The sequence below is a fragment of the Pteropus medius genome, unplaced genomic scaffold (genome assembly GCF_902729225.1).
Source record: "Pteropus medius unplaced genomic scaffold, Ma_sr-lr_union100, whole genome shotgun sequence".
Lineage (NCBI taxonomy): Eukaryota > Metazoa > Chordata > Mammalia > Chiroptera > Pteropodidae > Pteropus > Pteropus medius.
In genome coordinates this window covers 3847009-3865774 of record NW_024346065.1, presented here as the reverse complement: position 1 = coordinate 3865774, position 18766 = coordinate 3847009, and the positions used below count along the sequence as shown (strand labels likewise).

General features: G+C 43.5%; 1 protein-coding gene across 2 annotated transcripts in view; it reads right to left on the bottom strand.

Moving 5' to 3' along the window:
* Positions 1–18766, bottom strand: part of SUSD6 (sushi domain containing 6) — an 87976-nt gene that overhangs the window by 34351 nt on the left and 34859 nt on the right. For both annotated transcript variants that reach the window (XM_039875358.1, XM_039875357.1), the window contains one exon: positions 13618–13814. In XM_039875358.1, the coding sequence (XP_039731292.1) occupies positions 13618–13738 (121 nt within the window). In that variant the 5' untranslated portion in view covers positions 13739–13814. The remainder of the gene's footprint in view (positions 1–13617; positions 13815–18766) is intronic.

Here is an 18766-nt window from a genome sequence, read left to right as displayed (position 1 = left end):
GTACTGTCAAAACCAGTCATTAAAATCATCTTCAAAATGCTCTTCCAGTAAATGAAAAAGCAGAGTACAGTATCCAGCTGCCTCAGATTAAAGCAGGATAGTGGGGGAGGAAATGAGCAACAGAGTCAGGATTTCCCATCACTGCTAACAGGAGAGTGTTCAGAAGGGAGGAAATTAATGGAATCATCAAAAGGCTGGTGATTTCACTCAAAACGAATTAAATTGACCTCAGCGTTTCCCTGTTTTAATGAAGACCTCGGGTTAGTCAGTTCTTGAGTTGCCTGAAAGCCACCCAGGCAGGATCAGAGGGGCTAAGTGACCATTAACCAAGGCTGAGAACCCTTCCTTTTGCCCTGTCAGAGGCCGGAGAGACAGAGCCAGACAATGGTTCTGAGGCAGGATGTGCTGGCGTCCTTTAGCCTGCCAATACCAACAGCAGGAAATAAAGGCTGAAAACGGGGTCAAATTCAATCTGAAGAACAGCAAACTCCCCTAGGATGGTGAAAACATTCTGCAGCTCACAGCTGGCCTAGAGTGGGCAGAAGAAAGAAGGGGAAAGAAAAAAGACTGGAGAGCTTTGTATGTGCCCCTCACATAGATGGCTTAAGTGGGGTCTTTTGTGATTTCGGGCACACACCAACCACTAACACACTCAACATACCAACATCAATGGCCACCTCTGCCAGAGTGCAGAGGCGTTAAAGTGAGTACAAAGGAAAAGGGAGGAAGGAAGGGAAGAAGGGGACATGGAGGGGAGGAAGGGGACATGGAGGGGAAGAGGGCAAAGGAGGACAATTATACCAAGTTAAGAAGGGAGGAAGAAACTGAAGGAAAGGAAAAAAGGTACATAGATACAACCCTCTATTCCACCCACCCAGCAAATATTGACACAAGCCGACCATGAGCACAGTGCCAGGCAGTGGAGAATGTGGAATGACAATCCCAGCACCCTGGAAACTAGAACTGATCAGAAGGCCTATGAAACCTTCCAGTCAAGTGTGATAATCTGGAGTAAAGGGATCAGGACCTGAATAAGATGCTAAGTCATTCCTCTCTGGACACAGGTTTTATGGAAGCAGCATCACTGTAGAGGCCAGAGACTATAAAATGAAATTACTCAGATTCCCAAACTTCTCTCTAGTTTCACTTTCAGTAAGCCAGTATCTATATGGGATTCTGATTCAGTATTGCTTATCAGCAGAAGTTCTCACACACATAAAAAATAAAAAGACAAGTAATAAGGAAGCATTGTTCCTGACCCTGAGAGAGGAAACAGTCAGAGGAGGTATTAACAAATCCAGAGGGTATAAGAACTCAAAGGACCTTGGAGAGCTAGTGCATCCCTTATTTCAACCTTGAGCAAAGTGAAGGGCCTTCAGTTACTACACATTAGAGTCAGTGCCAGGGCCGATGCCAGGGACCTCTCAGCTCAGGGCCCTGCTCTTCATACCACAGGTCCCCAAGCTGTGTAAAGACTTCCTAAAATGCAGACTTTCAGAACTCACTGTTGCCTCAGAAAGCAGAATAAGAAGTGGAGCGAGGAGATGCCCAAGATGATCCAGCTAGGGGCTCACCACTCTGGCTCTTCTCGCTCTAGGATAGCTGGCAAGGACCAGAGCCAGCCCAGAGAAGGTAAGAAATAGACTTATCAGCATTGCCCCTTAATCATTTAATGTTTTACCAGTTTTCAAATTAGGTTGGTCCATCTGTAGTATCCTACTTCTGAATCCCCTCTTTCCTCAGTGGGTTCAAAGCCTCTCTATCTCTCTGCCCCAACCTTACCAAAATTTCCTCTAAAAAGTGTCAGATGGGCTTGTTCACTCCAAGTGTAAACTGGTGATTCTCAAAGTATGGTCCCCAGGTCACCAGCAGCATGTAAGAACTTAGCAGAAACACAAATCTTCAGTCCTCATGCCAGACCTGCTGAATCAGAAACTCTGGAGGTAAGGCTCAGCAATCTGGGCCCTCCAGGGGATTCTAATGCATGCTCAAATCTGAGAACCAATGGAGCATATAACCTAAAGGTTCCACCTGCTGGTTCTCTCAAAAGTATGTGATATTAACTGGCACAATTAAGTGACCCCTAGAATTTCAAGCCTAGGAGCCCACATAGCTGCCATTGGAGGAAGGAGGAACTTCTCACTCAGCATATCCTCCTGCTTTCAGAGTTCAAGATCTTGTGTAAGAATGTGCACAAAGTGTCCTGTAAGCCTTGACCAGAGGCAGATAAGCATATATGGACTTGGGGATAAAGGTTCTGACAATCCTGAAGGGCCTCACCTAGTAATGTGAACAAAACAGAATCTCTCTTCACCAGATCTCAGAAGGGACAAAGGTAGGCCAACAGGCCTAGGCCACCCCCTGACTGGAGGGCTGAGATGGGACTAATCTGCCAGTATAATAATAAGCACCTTCTGTGGGTCCTCCTGACACTTCCTGAGATACATCAGAGTGACGGATGGGTTTCCACTGGTGTGTACCAGGATGTTGGCACTGTGCTGCAGAATCTGGCTCCTCAGATACCGCCAACCACAACCTAAAAAGAACGAAACCTTGCCAGCTCCCTTTCTGCTTCCCTGTTCTTTGCCCCAAACAGAAGCAGAAGTTTAGCCTGCTTCTTCAGCTTATACCAGGTTCTCATTCCCGACAGGGACTTTATGGCTTCTCACAGGAAAATGAATGTCCAATTTCAAGGTCCCTAAAAATCCCGACTACCACACCCTTGTCTGACATGACCGGTTGTCTGTGGGGTAGAAAAAAAATTTTTTTAACGATACCTCCCTTTCTCCTCTTTCTTTATTCCCAGGAATGAAGCACTATCATATTCAGAGGTCCAAGCTTTGGATTACTAGATTCCATTGATTTGGGCTTCAAACCCAAAATTTGCGGCTCTGTTGGACACTTCAGTTTGATCTTGTATACAAAGGGGGCTATTAACGCCAGGCTCTAGCCCAGGGATGGATGAAAGATTAACCAGCTAGTGTCAATTGAGTGCTTAAGCAATTCAGAAGAGAGATGCAGACTAAAAAACAGCAGTATAACAATTCTTCCATTGGAACAGACTTTTATTATTGACCCAGCACTTTTACATATATTATCTCACTCAATGCTATTATTCACAATCTTAATTATTCCTGCAAGGCCAGAGTTTGCCATTACTGGCAAAAAAATTTCTGAATGCCAAGGAGAAGGACCACAAAGCATCGAAACTGCCTAACAAGGTAATGAGAACGATAATGTGGAGAATAGGTTATTTTGCTGAAAAGCATTCTAAAGAATCCCGAGACACATCTCTGCTAGAAATCACAACAGCTCTCTGCACTCCCGAACACGTCAAATCACACAGTCCTCAATCCAATGTCTCCAATTACCCAGGCCTGATCCAAGATGATGAGTCCTGGAATACATCTGTATGCCCCAGACTGCAGCTGTTCTTCCATTCTTCTCCTTTCCCAATCAATTAGGAGCCTCCCACTCCCTCCAGCCCTCAGAGAGTTCATGACTTGAGCTAAGACCTACATGAGATCCTATGTGGTGTGTCACGCTGGCTGAAATAAGGAGTCCCTGTCAGACACGCCTCCCACAGGCTGGCTTGGCAGAGGCAGAGGATGAGGGGCCTGTTCTGAGTGGCCACCATCTCAGGCAGGCTGGACGAGCAGCCTCACTTAGCCAGTCACTGCCTGTTCTTATGGGCAAATAAGAGTCCAGCTGCCATTCTGTTTATGTGCAATCTTCTCCACAACTTGTACCAAAATCAACACCCTCCTCCAGCCCTCTTTATTTCCCTGTTTAGATTCCTTCAACCCTTAATCCATTAACTGATGATTTTTTCTTTAACCCTGTGATCCTTAGGACACTCTAGCACCAGAGTTTGTTCCACCTCCTCCTCTTCCTTTTTCCTCCTCCCTCCTGCAAAATTTTGGCACCTGCCTCCATCAGCAGCACCTCACCCCTTAGGGTGCTTCACCCAAACTGTGTTTTTGGTGATGTTCAGCCCAAATCTCTGAACTTTCAAGCTAAAGCTAGATTTTTTCTTTTTTGAAACTCTAGCTTCCAAACTTACTTCACCAAAATAGAGGAGACCACTCACTCACCCAGAAGAGGAAGAGGCAAACCGGTTTGAAGGATAGAGTATACTGGACTTCCAAAGTTTCCACAAAGTGACATGGCAAGTACCAAAGCACAGAAATGTCAAAGTATGCAGAGCAGACACTATACAATTCTCTCCCTCTCCTCCCTCCAGACTGCCCCCAACATGCTGGCTGCACTTGCCACTGGTGAGATGCCATGTAGTAACAGTGACAACAGCACAACCCTATATCGTAAATAAGTTACTGCCTCAATTTCGCACATGTGAAACGAAGGGACATTGCCTTTGAGAAACTTGCTCAAAATTACACAACATGTTAGTGGCAGAACTAGGATTCTAACTAGCCTGTCTGGCCCAAGAGACTGCATTCCTAACCTTACTATGCCACCCTGTCTCCCCCACTTGCTAGCTCCTACTTGATTTCAGGTCTCAGTGTAGACTTCTTTCCCTCAGAGAAACTTTCCATGACCAACCCAATCTGGTCAGAAGTCCCTGGTATATGTATTCCAGTATGCTGCAACGACTTCCCTGATCAAAACATGTATCACACAGAATTGTAGCTGGTACAGTCATGACACTCAGCAGGAGCTCGACAAGTAACTGTGAATAAATCAGAGCACCAAACCATCAGCTCTTCCTGGTGTACAGCACTATTCCTGGTTCAGCTGCCATCCTTTCGCAGGATGACCATGAGAACCAAACTACATGTGATTATTTCCTGCACTTGGTTTCAGAAAGCCTTCCATGGCATCATGTATCTGCTGCTGTCCTCCCTGCCTGCCTTATGCAAACACACACGTGCCGAACGAGAGTTATTGCCGTTTATAAAAATATCAAACCCAATCTGTCTCTCAGCAACCCTGGCAACCTTCAGTGGTCATTAGGAACAAGTCTATTTAGTTTATGTATCATGATGTACAGAACAAAGGCTTCAAGTTCCCCAAAGTAGCAATATCCAGAAGTCTTAACATACTGTTCAGCCCCGTCTAATCAAAGATAGTCAAGATTCTTGGAACTGGAATCCTGTTCATATGAAACGTCTCTGACATTCTCCCAAAAGAAAGGACTGACACCAGCGACTCCTGCTAATTCTACTCAAGAAATAGACATGAAGCCTACTCTCCTTCCTTCAGACCCTTTTGATTCTAGCCGTAAGGGGATGGGTGGTGTCTCACAGAGGAGATGACTTTGAAATGGATCTTTAAAGATGAAAAGAAGTATGAGAGAAAGAGGAGAAGGCAGGATTCCAGCCACCGGAAGAACAGTGTATGAATATGCTTGAAGTGCTTATGTTCAGGGAAAGGGGAAAAACGTGTCCCCTTAGCCCTGACTTTAGGGACAGAAGTTGAGGAAGCTGTGCCTGAGTAAGGGAAGCTAAACCCATCCAGCTGCCCCTCCCCAGGCCCTCTCTAATGTCAGGATATGTTTTAGAGCCAGCATGATTTTCAGATGCATTCCTCCACATGACCTTCACTCTCCACGGGTAATGAAGGTCTACTTTTCCTCCCTCTTCATCACCCAAGGAGACTCACAATGGATTCAAAGAATCTCACTCAGGATGAATGTCAGTACACTCTATGATAAACTCTTCTGGGCAGCCTGCCCAGTGCCATTTTTCTCCCTTCAGAAGAGCCCACCACCTGCATCCCCTGAGGCATGAAGACACTTTCACCTGCTTCTTAACTTCCCAGAAAGCTGGGGACAGAATCTTATGGGGAACCATAAATTAGCATGGAGGCCCCACAGGCAGCTGCTGCTCACAGGGCTGTGGACTTGTCCTGCTCATCCTCATGTACAGGATGGGTCATGATTCTGCACAATTCTGCCAGGAATGACACCCCACCACCACCACCTTCCCTAAGAGCATCTTTCTCCAGATGTGCTTTTAGGTCCACCTGGGATGATCACTGGCCTGGTTATAGCAAAGTAGAAAGGACTCTGTCCCTGCCTTCAAGGAGCTTGCTTATGTGCAAACACAAAACCAAGAACATGGAACAAGAACTATAACTGAGAGACACGTATATACAGAAGACCTTAAAGATCAAAGATTGAAGGGGTCTACTGTATGAAGAAGAGATCTACACAACCTACTGAAGTCACCAACTAAATTCACAGGCCATTATTAGCAATTCTGAGCAACCTCGCCTTAGCGAGGCTACACTGGCTCAAGACACCACTGTGTCCTCTGTATTCTGGCCTCCAAAGTAATGAGATCAACTGGGAAGCAGAAATATCCAAGGTTTCTCTCCTGTTTGCCTCACACCTCCCTGTGCCTAGACCAGTGCTCAGTAAATAGTGACAGGCAGCGCCTCATGCCCACTCAGTCCTTCTCTGGTGTGTGACAATTCCAGTGACATTCTCTTGTGCCTTCTACACCACGGCCAGAATCAACAAGGTCAAACTGTCAGAACTCAAGCCAGTGACAATAAACACACAGGTCCTGCCCTTTCCCAAGGAGACATGTGTCTACGACACGTGAAGAACTGGTCATCAGGCCCTTTGTATTTCATAAAGTGTCACTTATTACTCAGAATAACATAATACAGCAGAATTATTTTATAACCTTGTTTATATTTGGCCATAACTTCCTGAAACACATTTCCCCTCCTGGGTTGAAATTCCTAAAATATTTTTGTGAATTTAAAAAGGAAAAAAAAAAAGCTTTGCAAAGAAGAAATCTTAAAGAGACTCTATTTATCTTCTCTGCACTACTCCCCAGAATTCTGAATGTTGTACTTTAAAAGTTGTACTTTAAAAGAGCTGGCTATTGGCAAAGCTAACAAGTCAAAGTAGTTAAACAAGGGAGAAATCACCATCTCTGGGGAAGCAAATGAATTTAGGTGGGAAAGGCTCTTACAAGAGGAAATGCTGTCAAATATAGCTAAAAGTACAGAGAGGCAAAGGACTACCGAATGGAGAAAAGAGAGTTCTTATTACTTCTAATGCTGTACTCTCCCAGATATGATTAGGAATCTTTTGAAATGTAATCCTTCAATCCCATCTCAGTGTTAGTGAAATGAAATACGTCTTTAAAAGAACAGACCCTTGGCATTCTCGAATTTGGAAGGTTTCAAAAATGACTCCAAAAGTTCCTAACATACAGCAGCTTTGAGGAACTCGGGATCTAAAATGTCAATAAGACAGCTTCACAGAAGGGAATGGCTTACTGTGAGGTTACCTAGCTGACCCCTCACCACCAACACTGAAAAGGGGCATTACTGCTCTTTTCTACTTGTCTTCGTGTGTGGGATTCCAACATGTGGTGTTTGAGAATTAGAAACTTACGAATTATGAATAACTCATACAGTATGTATCTAACTCTACATAGGAAGAGAATCCAAGAGATACAGAAGAAACAAGGAGCACTTTCCAAACCTGACTGTCTGAACTAATTAGCTGTGGTGTCAGAAGTATAGTCTGTATCAAGTGGTGCTAGAATCTGATCTTCCAACCTGGGAATTACTTCTTTGTATGCCAGGCATTGTCCTAAGTGCTTTAAATATAGTCTGTCTTTCAATTCTCGTAACAATCTTATGAAGTAGGCATTATCATCATTCCTATTCTAGGGAAAGATTGACAGTGAAATCAGGAAAATTATCCAAAGTAACACAGGCAGCTAGGGGTATAGGCAGCATTCAAACCCAGGCAACCTGACTCGAGTCCATGCTTTTAATCAAACTATACTGCTTCTCTAAAAAATAAGAAGAGTTAGCGCATAATGACAGCTAGATATTATACTGAGCTGTACTAGTGACCTTAGTGATTCCATGAGAGCTGCATGTGGTAGCTGCCATTTTAAGGCATTTATGAACTGAATCCTGTTCTACCTAGTAAGAGATAGCTATGTGAAGAAACTCTAAGGACAGTTCTTTTTTAAAAATTACAATCTCACCCTTATGTTCCAGTGAATTCAGATTGCATGCTTTAGGCTGGCTTCAGGTGAAGTAGGCAAACTAGGAGGGGAGAAGTCAGCAGCCAGCATCCCTCTCATTCATTCATACCACACTACAGATAGGTTGTCTCTAAATGCTGCTGTCCCTCTGCGCCCCAAAGCTAAACAAGGTGGGCCAAGATCACTCACAATCTAGGCACAGGCCAGGCAGCCTACAATACCAGCACAAGCCACTTGGATGGGAAGACTGCTCACATCCTCTGCAGCTCATGCTCCTGAGTGTTGTGAAAGAAAGGAATCTCCCAGTGGGTAAGAGGTGGTGAAAAGTTCATCTGCAAATCTATCTAGAAGTAAATAAAGACTGAGTTCTAAGCCTACTTTTTTATTAGCACCCTATGACCCCCTTTTGCACAAAGATTTGGGCAAGTAAAAATAACCTCCTAGCTCTAAAGTTAGCCCAGGATAGTGGGGCACCTTTGCTTGGCAAATAGGATCTATTTAATGAGGACTTTAACCCAATTGAGACCCACTTAGGTATTCAGTCTGGTGGACTTTTGGTTTCTTTTGTTCAAAAGTTACAATGCAAGGTTTGTACCACGTGTTTGCAATGTTCTAAGCATGGCGCAACAATTAGCCTGCAGAGTGTAATTTCTCAATGTCTTCTCATGATGCCAGGGTGTAACAAGCCCTATAATGATCCATCCAGCCTCCTACCACAATCCTCAAATCTTTTTATAGTCACAGGTAATTATGCCATGGAGAGATTACATCACTTTGTCAACAGGGTTTGCAGCTGACAGGAAGATGCTCTGCGGATGTTGTGGGAACTACATCCTCATTTAGCAAACAATTTGCTGTGGTTCCTATTGTTCCTTCCCAAGAATAGAACTGCCTTGGCAAATCTTGTGCCTAAACTGGAAACCAAACAACCAAGGGCCATTGTAGATGAGAACAGAAACAACCACAGAGGGAAACATGGCAACCCAGAGATGACTCCAGTATCTTTTATCCAGGGGAGAAAACAGATGATGTCTTTTCCTTTATCAAAATAATCTTCTGAAGGTTCATCTGTGTGCTCCAATAGAGCAACACAAGAAACGAGTCTCAGAGAAGCCTGCAACTTGACACAGGTAGAGTGGTTCTCAGTAGACCATGGGCAATGGAGTCAGACAGACTGGGCACAAATCCCAGCCAGCATCACCACCTAAGAGTGCCTGTCTCTGACCAAGTTATCTAACCTTTCTCTGCCTCAATCTCGCATTTGTAAGCTGGTTAAATAACCACCTAGCTCAAACGTGTTCAGACAGCTTTAAATGGGATAACACAGAGCCTGACAAATAAATGACACTCTATATGCATCAGTTTCTTACCTGTCCTCTCATTTTAGTTGAGTGTATATTATCTCTGACTCCAGGTCCCTCAGAGATGGTGAGGTTAGCCAGGGCCACCTGCAAACATCTGTCTGCTATAGCAAAGTTTAGAGCCAAAGCCACATCCCTTTGAGAGCCTGGTTCTCAACATTTTCCATCTTCGATGAACACTAAGTTCCTGGCTTTCTCACTGTGCCATGTAGAAATGCAGATGTCTGCTTTCTCCACTATTTTAAATTTGCTTTAGGTGTTTGTGTGAAGTTTAACATGGCCTGAAGTGTCATGGCAACATTTTAAGGGAAAAACATCAGAAACAAATAAAATACTGAGTTTTGTGCTAATAAAACTATCAGTAAATATGCTCAGGAAAAAAGGAAAATGAAAATCAAAATCTTTTTATGAGTCAGCAAGCCAGCTGGGTTTAGACATCATACAATGCAAACATGGAAGACAAAGGAGATTCTGGAAGTAATCAACCCTTCCTCAACTAGTCAAGTTTGACACCTTATCCCTGACCCAAAAGCGACTTTGCATCTTCAGTTTTGTTTTTTAAAAACAGGAGATGATGTCATCTGCATAAAGGCTCCTGACCAGCATGACTCAACAGTAGGTCACATACCATCTCTGTTGTTGTTACTATTTGGGAATTATACCGTACATTTTATATGTCAAGTGCCTTCCAATCATTTTTATTAGTCTATACGACACCAATCTAACATCCTTAAGGATCTTGTTTTACAGAAGAGATAAAGAGGTCAACTGATTTGCCTAAGGTCATACAGCAAGTTTCTGAAGATTACAGGTAAAGGGAAGCAGTTGTGAGACCTGGGAAAGGCTGCTACATAATTGGGATATTAATTCCTTTCTAGCTCCCCAAAAAGGCAAGTTGGGTAATACGAGCATAGACTGTACTTTTAATTCTGGTTTGTCCCTGAATGTTGTGGCCCAGTGTGAAAAATAAGATATGCTTCCTTTTGCCACTCCTAAAAAATGAAATTTTCAGTAATTTCCCCCATCTCTGCTAAATGACCAAGGGGGAAACTGGAACCAACACCTCTCTAATACCTCCTCTGTTAATAAAAAAGAATCTCCAGTTATAGACAGGAGAAACTAAAGTTATGTCATGTTTGGGGTTCAGGATGGAAAACTGAACCCCAAACATGACATAACTTTATTCCAGAACCCTCCGTGCCTTTTCATACATGATTCTTTTCCTCTAACCTGAACAATTATCACCAAGACTAGGGATGACAGTGGTATTTATGAACAGTGACCTTATAGATAAATGGCCCTCCCCAAATATGCCCACTTATCTATATCTAGAGAAATTCTCACAGTCAGGAATGTGCATGTACACACAAACATATTCAGGGTCTACAAGATCCCACTGGATGACAAGGCTGTGTATTTTACAAGCACCTCATTTTTAAATGCCTCTGGAATGGGTGTTCTGGGGCAGCTACAGGTAAGAAATACAGGAAGAGAAAGAGCAGACCTTTCCTGAACTGAACTGCCTTTCCTTGACTTGAGTATCTGAGAATCTTGGTTTCTTGGCAAGCTTGCCTGGCACACTGCACATGGCAGGCACAGCCGTACAGGTGTGCTCTGGGTTTCAGGCTAAGGAGTAGGTGCCTCCTTCCTTAGAAGCCACTCCAGAGAAAGGGAAAAACACTGGCAGCAACTTGGTACACTGGATATAAGTAATGGTGAAACCCCTTCCCCTGCCTGCACCCTGCTCTGTGCCAGCCAGTACACATGTTTTATGGGGAGTAGAAAGTCTTGGAAGGTGGGGTAGCAGGGAAGTGAGGATTCTTTGCAGATGGGGGAGCAAAAGAAAACAGCAGCCAACTTTCCCATCCTGGGCTGAGCCCACACTACAGACATATATTTTTCCACATGGTAGAATAATAATCCCTTTATCCAGCCAGTTTGGAAACATCAGTCCCTGATAATTGGTTTCAGACTTTGGATGGAAACTTGGGAAGGTGTGGGTAGTTGGAAAATGAGAGGAGGCAGGGGTGAAGCCCATAAAAAGGAAGGTGGTGATAGGGGGCATGGCTTAATGAAGTTAAGTTAAGAAATAAAGACTTCAGACACAGAAGGCAGACCCTAATACTGGTAATAAGCCCAGACAGCTGCTCCAGAGGAGCCTTGGAAGAGGACGGTCGTAGCAGTACACCAAGCACTAGGCCAGGTTCTGGTCCTGGCCCTAGGACCCTGAGCAAGTGTACAACCTCTTAAGTCCATCCTAGCTCTGACTAGTCCTTCCTTCCTGCTCTGACAGTTATTCCATTCATGCACATACTTATTGAGCATCATTTGTTCTGGGCTGGGGTAGGGTGGCAGACCTCTTCTGTGAAGGACAAAATATTTTAAAGGCTAAATATTTTAGGCTTTGGGGCCACATGATCTATGTCACAACCACTCAACTCTGCCACAGTAGCACAAAAGAAGCCATAGACAATATACACACAAATGAACATTGCTATGTTCCAATAAAACTTTATGGATACTGAAATGTAAGTTTCATATAATTTTTACATAATATAAAATATATTATTCTTTTGATTTTTTTTCAACTATTTAAAAATATAAAAACCATTCTCAGCTTGCAGGCTGTATGAAAGCAGACAGCACTGAGGATATGGCCAGCAGACCACAGTTTGCCCACTTCTGCTCTAGAGATTCAGTGGTGAACAAGAGAGGGTCTCCATATTCTATGGTTCTGTGACTATCACTTCTAGAGGCCTCCTCCAGCTTTGGAGTGGCCCTATGAATGTTAGGCCCTGCTTCGTTTTGTTGCAAATGGTGTAGGCTGGCCTTCTTTTTCTCTGAAACCTCTTATAACCATGATGCTCGCACTGTGGGGTCCTAACCATCAGTGGCCCCCTTGGGTTCCTCACAGCCAAGGAAGTTTCAGGTTTATGGGAAAGGTTTAGGTTAAGTGTCAGAATGAGGTGAATGAGAGGCAGCAGAAGAGAAAATCTGTATGTGGGTTGTAAGGAAGGCTATAATGGAACAAAAACAAACAAAAAAAACCCCACAAAAAAAACCCCAGGAATTGTTTCTCCCAACAATTCAGAAGAAAAAAATAAGACTCAATGAGATTGCACCATTATCTGTAGGTGTTGGGTAAACGGGTGGTGGGAGTTAATAGAAAGGAAATGAAAGAGATAACATTGAGCTGTAGAGACTCTTAAAACCACACTATATTACACCAGACTCCCTCCAAGTGCCCTTCCAGAATCTAGCTGAGATCCCTCTCCTGAGACTCTGGTAGGAGTATCATTACTAGTGAGCTTAATCATAACTGAATAAGACCCCTACCGGTACTTGCAGATACAGAGGAAGGTTCTGTAGCATAACTCAGAGGCCTATGGTACACACCCAAATATGTCTTTCTGAAAGGGACACTAGGTCTAGAGGACCACATGAAAAGAACCTAGAAGAGTCTGCAGAGCACTACTGAAGGCAATAAGGACCATACAAACTCAAAAGGGCGCATTGCTGCATCTGTAGCTCCTGCTAGGGCTCTTCCAGCTGACAACCTTCAAGCAGAAAGTCCTTAGATTCATGAAAGTATAGACTGAGGGAGCTAGATGTGGCCTTAAAGGTTATCCAGATTAATCCCTTCATTAGACAGATGCAGAAACTGAGCCACAGAATGGTTAAGTGGCTTGTCCAAGATCACAAGTTTGTAGTCTAAGTGCCTAGGTCCTGCTTCACTAGATTACAATACCTTAACTCCGTACTCATTCTGAGAAAAATAGCAAGACAAGAACCAAAAAAGAGCTAACAATCAATAAGTGCTATTGTTTCATCTCAGTCAATCTTCATGCCCACCCTACAAGGTAGGTACTATTATTTTCCCATCCTGCACCTGAAGAAACTGAGGCTTACAGCTTACAGAAGTAAAGAGACTTAGGGTCACAGAGCCGGCAAGTAATAGGACTGGGCTCTGAACACAGGCAGTCGGATTCCAAAGCCTGCACCCTTAGCTACACATCATGCTCTGAAGCTCACACCTCTGTCCTGCCTGATGACTGTGGCTGAGGTTTCTACACACCCATCCTCCATCTGACTCATTAAGTCCTTTGGTGCCATACTCATAGAACTAGCTCCTGCTACACCACAGCACAAAGCACCCCCCCACCCTGTTCTTCCCTGTAACTGCCCCCCATGGAGAATCCCCATCCCAGCTTTCCAGAGAAACAATGGTATTGAGTCTTTGCCCTCCCACAGACAGAAGGCAGGCCGAAACTCACCTGAGGCAAGTCCGTCCCCAAGGAGGGTGCTAAGGATCACCAGCGGAAGGAACACTCCATGTCCCACTGAGGCCACGGCAGACGCTGCGGTACTCTTTGGTGCTATCCTGCCATGGCACATCTTTTATCCGTCTTATTTTAAAAAGAAAAAAATTAAAAGCCAGAAGAATTCTAAAGTCAGCCAGGGGTAGATTCACCTATAGAAAACAAACAAAAAAGAAATAGATAAGTAAAGTGAAAACTTAATCTGCATGTTAGTCATAAGCAGACACTTTGATAAGGAAGCCATAATCACATACAAAGTTGAACGAATTCTAGCAACTAAATTCCTGCTGCCAAGAGGCAAGCACATAAAGTGGCTTTTCAATCCCTCCCTGGAAAAATGCCAAAGCCTGCAGCAAGCTGCCATCAGTGTCAGCATCCAGGAGCCAGATCCTTGCGATAGGATGAGGAGACAAGCTCTGGCTCACCGGGAAATCTGTAGGCACGGCAAAGCTTTCAGTCTGCCCCAACTCTGCCTGGCTGCGTGCCTCAGAGGCTCCGGCAGAGAAGAGAGAGGCAGCTGTTGACCCAGAGCTGCTACACCACAGTCTAGCTTTGCCTTTGCCACTTGGACTCCGAGCAAGTTCAAGTAACCGAAAGAAAAGAAAAAAAAAGAGAGAGAGAGAACGCGTATCTTAAAGGGAGAACTACACCACCTAGAGAGGGAATGCAGCAGTGGGAGCCAAGGGTCCAGGCCTGGCCTGCTCAGCCACCAGAGGCTAGATGAGCCCCTGAGGATCTGACCGACTCAACAGCCATGAATCTCAAATATGAATTAATCAATCAAGGCTCACCTGACACACCTGTGACCCCAGAGGCCATTCTTGTTGGCTGTACCTGCCAATGACTTGGGGAGAGGATGATTACAATTGTTAATTAACCCCACCACCCACTCTAGTTCAGAGAAAGACTTCAGAAAAATAGAAACCAGTAACTTTAAAAAAAAAAAAAATTTCAGGGGTCAAGATTTTTAAAGTTTTTCTACATGCCTTCAGGGAAGTAGTTGGGTTGATGATACATTATGATATAGGCCCATTGTATTTTACTTAACTCATTTGATTTCATTTATCCTAGTTTATAACAGGTATTCCAAATAATATGATTACGCATCCTTTTTAAATTTTCATTCCATAAACATCTCCTTCTCCATTAATAAGGCCTTATGTAAATAGACAGGGGAGCCTGCCATCTACAACTCTAATAAAGGATGCCCCTGAGACTCTGTCAGGGGTATCATCTGACTTTAATCCATATCTGAAGCCTTGACTCAGGCCTATGCTCCCCTTCTAAAGAGAGTTACTGCAAATAGTAATATGAGTTGTCTCAGTCCAAAGGAAAATGAACTATGAGGGTCTTCGATGAACATGAGCCAGAGGTTCAAGAATACAGCTAGCCACTGGGTCCTCAAATAGTTGTAACTGTCGAAGTCTTCTGTCCCCAGTTTCTACCCAGAATCCAACTTGAGCCTTTCCTGTAGAACAGGATGATTCAATGGAGAGGCCAAGGCATGAAGTCTGCAAGTGACCCAAAACAGTACAAAAATTATGTGTATAAACATGCGGAATTTGTATATATTTATGTGGCTAAGAATGGTTAGGTCAGAATGCCAGAATTCAAATGTTTCCTCTATTATGGACAAATTAGCCTCAGTATCCTCATCTATAAAATGGGAGCACTAACTATACTCTCTTCACATGGCTAATGTAAGGATTAGGACGAAATGAAGCACTTGACACAGTGCTTGGAACTTTACAAGTCCTCAGTAATCAAAGGATGTTATTGCTGTAATTAATGAGATCTGAGCTGTGGGGACCTTGGAGGTCATCAGACTTCACCTCCTCATTTGACAGATGCTAAAACCAAGGTCTGAAGAGGTTAAAAGATATGCCCAGGGCCACCAGTCAATTAGCAATGGGCCCTTTGGTGCTGCTGTTTTACATGCAGCCATAGCAGGTAACCCTACCAGGCAGTCACTGGTCTCTCAAGGCAACAACCAGTGGATCATCAAGAATGACACCTGCCTGTGCCACATCATAGCATGTGCACAACAAATATTTCTGAGGCCAGATCAGAGTGGTGCTTAGGTGTTCTGTGTATGACTGGAGATCATCAGGAAAGACTACCCAGAGGAGGTGATGCTAAGCTGACTACTAAAGGATGTGTCTACTGAAAAAGAAGGAAAAGGCAATACCAGACAAATGGATCAGAACCATGAGAGCACAGCTCTCTTAGCAGAGGCTAGAGGCTAAACTAAGGAGTTTAAACTGTACCCTGAAAGCCATGTAGAGCCACAAAGATTAGAAATAGGAAGTTATAACACCAAATTCATTTAAGAAGCTCTGGCAGGGATTTTAGAGGATTGGGGAAAGGGCAGTCTCCAAGTAGTAAAGAATCTTAAATTTAGTATTTTATAATTAATGCAGAGCTCTTTGGAGAGCAATTTGATAATATCTGTCAAAAATGCACATATTCTCTGATTTATCACTTCTATTTCTAGAATCTGTCCTCAGAAATCACATGTGTGCAATGACATCTATGTAGAATATTCACTGCATTATTTGTACTGGCAAAGCTTGAATGGGGACTAAATAAATTGCCATACACCCATATAACAGAATACTATGCAGTAGTTGAAAAAGAGGTGGGCAATTCAGTCTGTAATAATATGGAATGACTTTCAAAATAAGTATGTGAAGAAAACCATTTGTGTGTATTATTTTTAGAGGACACACACACACACGTCTGAAAATTTCTCTGGAATAATGCACAACAAATTGGTAGCTAACAATTGCCTTCAGAGAGGGGAACTGAATGGTTAACAGGGAAAAAAAATTCATTTTGCACTGAATGTATTCCCTTTTAATCTCCTTGAGTGCTGTCCCTTGTGTATGCATTACCTATTCAAAGATAAAATATAAAATAAAATCAATGTAGCAAGGCCTTCCTATAGACCACCTGTCTCCTCCCTCTATATACTGACATTCAAATTAACCTGACTGCTCCCTCTGCCAGGAATAGAGTTACTTTCAGAGCTCAACAGAGGGTCATTTCTTGGAGGAATTATTTTCTGATGCTTCACACCATGCCCACCTCCAGTAGGAAAAAACCCCTTCTCACTCCCAAAGTGCCTTTAACACCCTAATCTGACTGCACCTCTAACAGGTTATTACATCTATTTGTTTATCTGTCTCACCTTACTAGACTCAAAGTTTCTTGAAGGCAGGAACTGTGAATTAGTCAACTTGGAATCTTCAAAAGCCAGCACAGGGCCTGGCACCTGACGGCTGGTAGCAAATGTTTGCCAGACTCAGGAATACTATGGGGAGGAGACAGTATGGAACTGGGAAAAAGATGCACACATATGAGCTCCTGTTTTGTTTTGTTTTAAAGAAATAGCTGGCTCCTCCCTTACTGCTAGAGCAGCTACCTGGGCTAAGGGACCAATTCCACCATGAAGCCTAAGACCTGATCAAGTACAGAATAGATGAGGTGACAGAAATGAGGGCTTTGCCAAGAAAAAAGGTGAACAGAGGGCAGTCAATGGAGTGTTTACATGCAAAGCTGGGCCAAGGGTCAGTGCTTTAGAAATAATACAGAGAAAAGCCAATCCCCACAACCTCAGGGTATTGCCCAAAATGGGAGAATCCAGCTGTGGAGAAAGGGTCACACTATATATCTCATCAGTTAAGAAAGGATCTGCTTTGAATACAGGACAAATGGATAGAAGGCAGGCAGGCAGGCCAGCAGGCAGGCCGGCAGGCAGGCCAGCAGGCAGTCCTGTCCTTGAATTGTGGCTTTAGATCAAGTCAAAAGAAAAACACTTTAGACCATATTAAGACTAGGTTTTCATTATCCCTAGAGAAACATGTACACGAAAACTTAAAAAAAAAAGAAAAAAGAAAAAAAGAATACATTTCACTTCAGTGTTCCTTTGGTATAGGAGTGACAACTTCCTCTAATTTAAAAAACGTATGATTAAGTAGAGACAGAAAATAAAATGGTGGTTGTCAGGAGGGAAGAATGGGAAGTTATATTGCTTAATGGGTACAGAGCTTCAGTTTTGCAAGATGAAAAAAGTTATGGAGATGGATTGTCATATAACATTTCAAATGTACTTAAGACCACTGTTCTGTACACTTAAAAATGGTTAAGATGATCAATTTTATTTTATGTGTATTTTACCACAATAGAAAAAATTAAAAATTATGATTAAAGAGGAACTGGAACTAAGCTTCATTTTCAAAGCCTGCACTCACCCATCCTTACAAGACATATAACATCTAAACTTAGAAGTGATGAGAGAGAAGAGGGCCAGGGGCTACGAGTTAGTCCCACCTCTGCCACCAACCAGCTGGCTCGTCATGAAGATGCTCTGACTTCCGTGTCCACATCTAAAAAACTCTCTATGGTCTCTCAGAGCCACAGAATTCTCTATGGCATCCAAACTTCTCTTTACATAAGCCATCTCTCCCTCCAGCAGCCAGCTTCCCCTCTGAAACCCAGGGTGAGGCATCATGGAAAACCTGCATTCATTCACCTTATTTTCTTTCTTGGGACTAGTGCTGCTGCCCCAATAGAATGTGGTAAAGGGAGACCCCATAAGCTAGACTGTCAGCCCCTTAAGGGCAGGGTCCGGCCTATCCCACCTCTGTGAACCCAGAATACCAAAAGCTGGGTGACTGTGCTCTGCTGAATGTGATGTCATGAACACTCATTTCCTGTCCACAGTGACCCTCCAAGAGGAAGAGCACTGCTCTTAAGCCATGGCTCTGATCTTGAGGAAGCCACTTACCTCATCCCTGCCTATGTTTCTTCATCTGTAAACTGGGGCTGTTGCTTGCTCTGAATCTCATTAGTCTCTAGTGAGGCTCAAAGTGACATAAGAGGGACTGCTCTGTAAATTGGAAAATCTCAGGTCCTTCTATTTACAATCATAGTCCAGAAGCCAAGATAGCATAGGACTATCTGAGAAACTGCTCATCATAAAATGATGATGACAAGCATGGCAGGCTCATGGTGTTAAGGAGAACCTGGAATACGAGCCCAAAGTTCTCATGGTTTGCTTGCTTGTTGTTGTCATAGATGCTTCCAGGTTAACCCAAGAGAC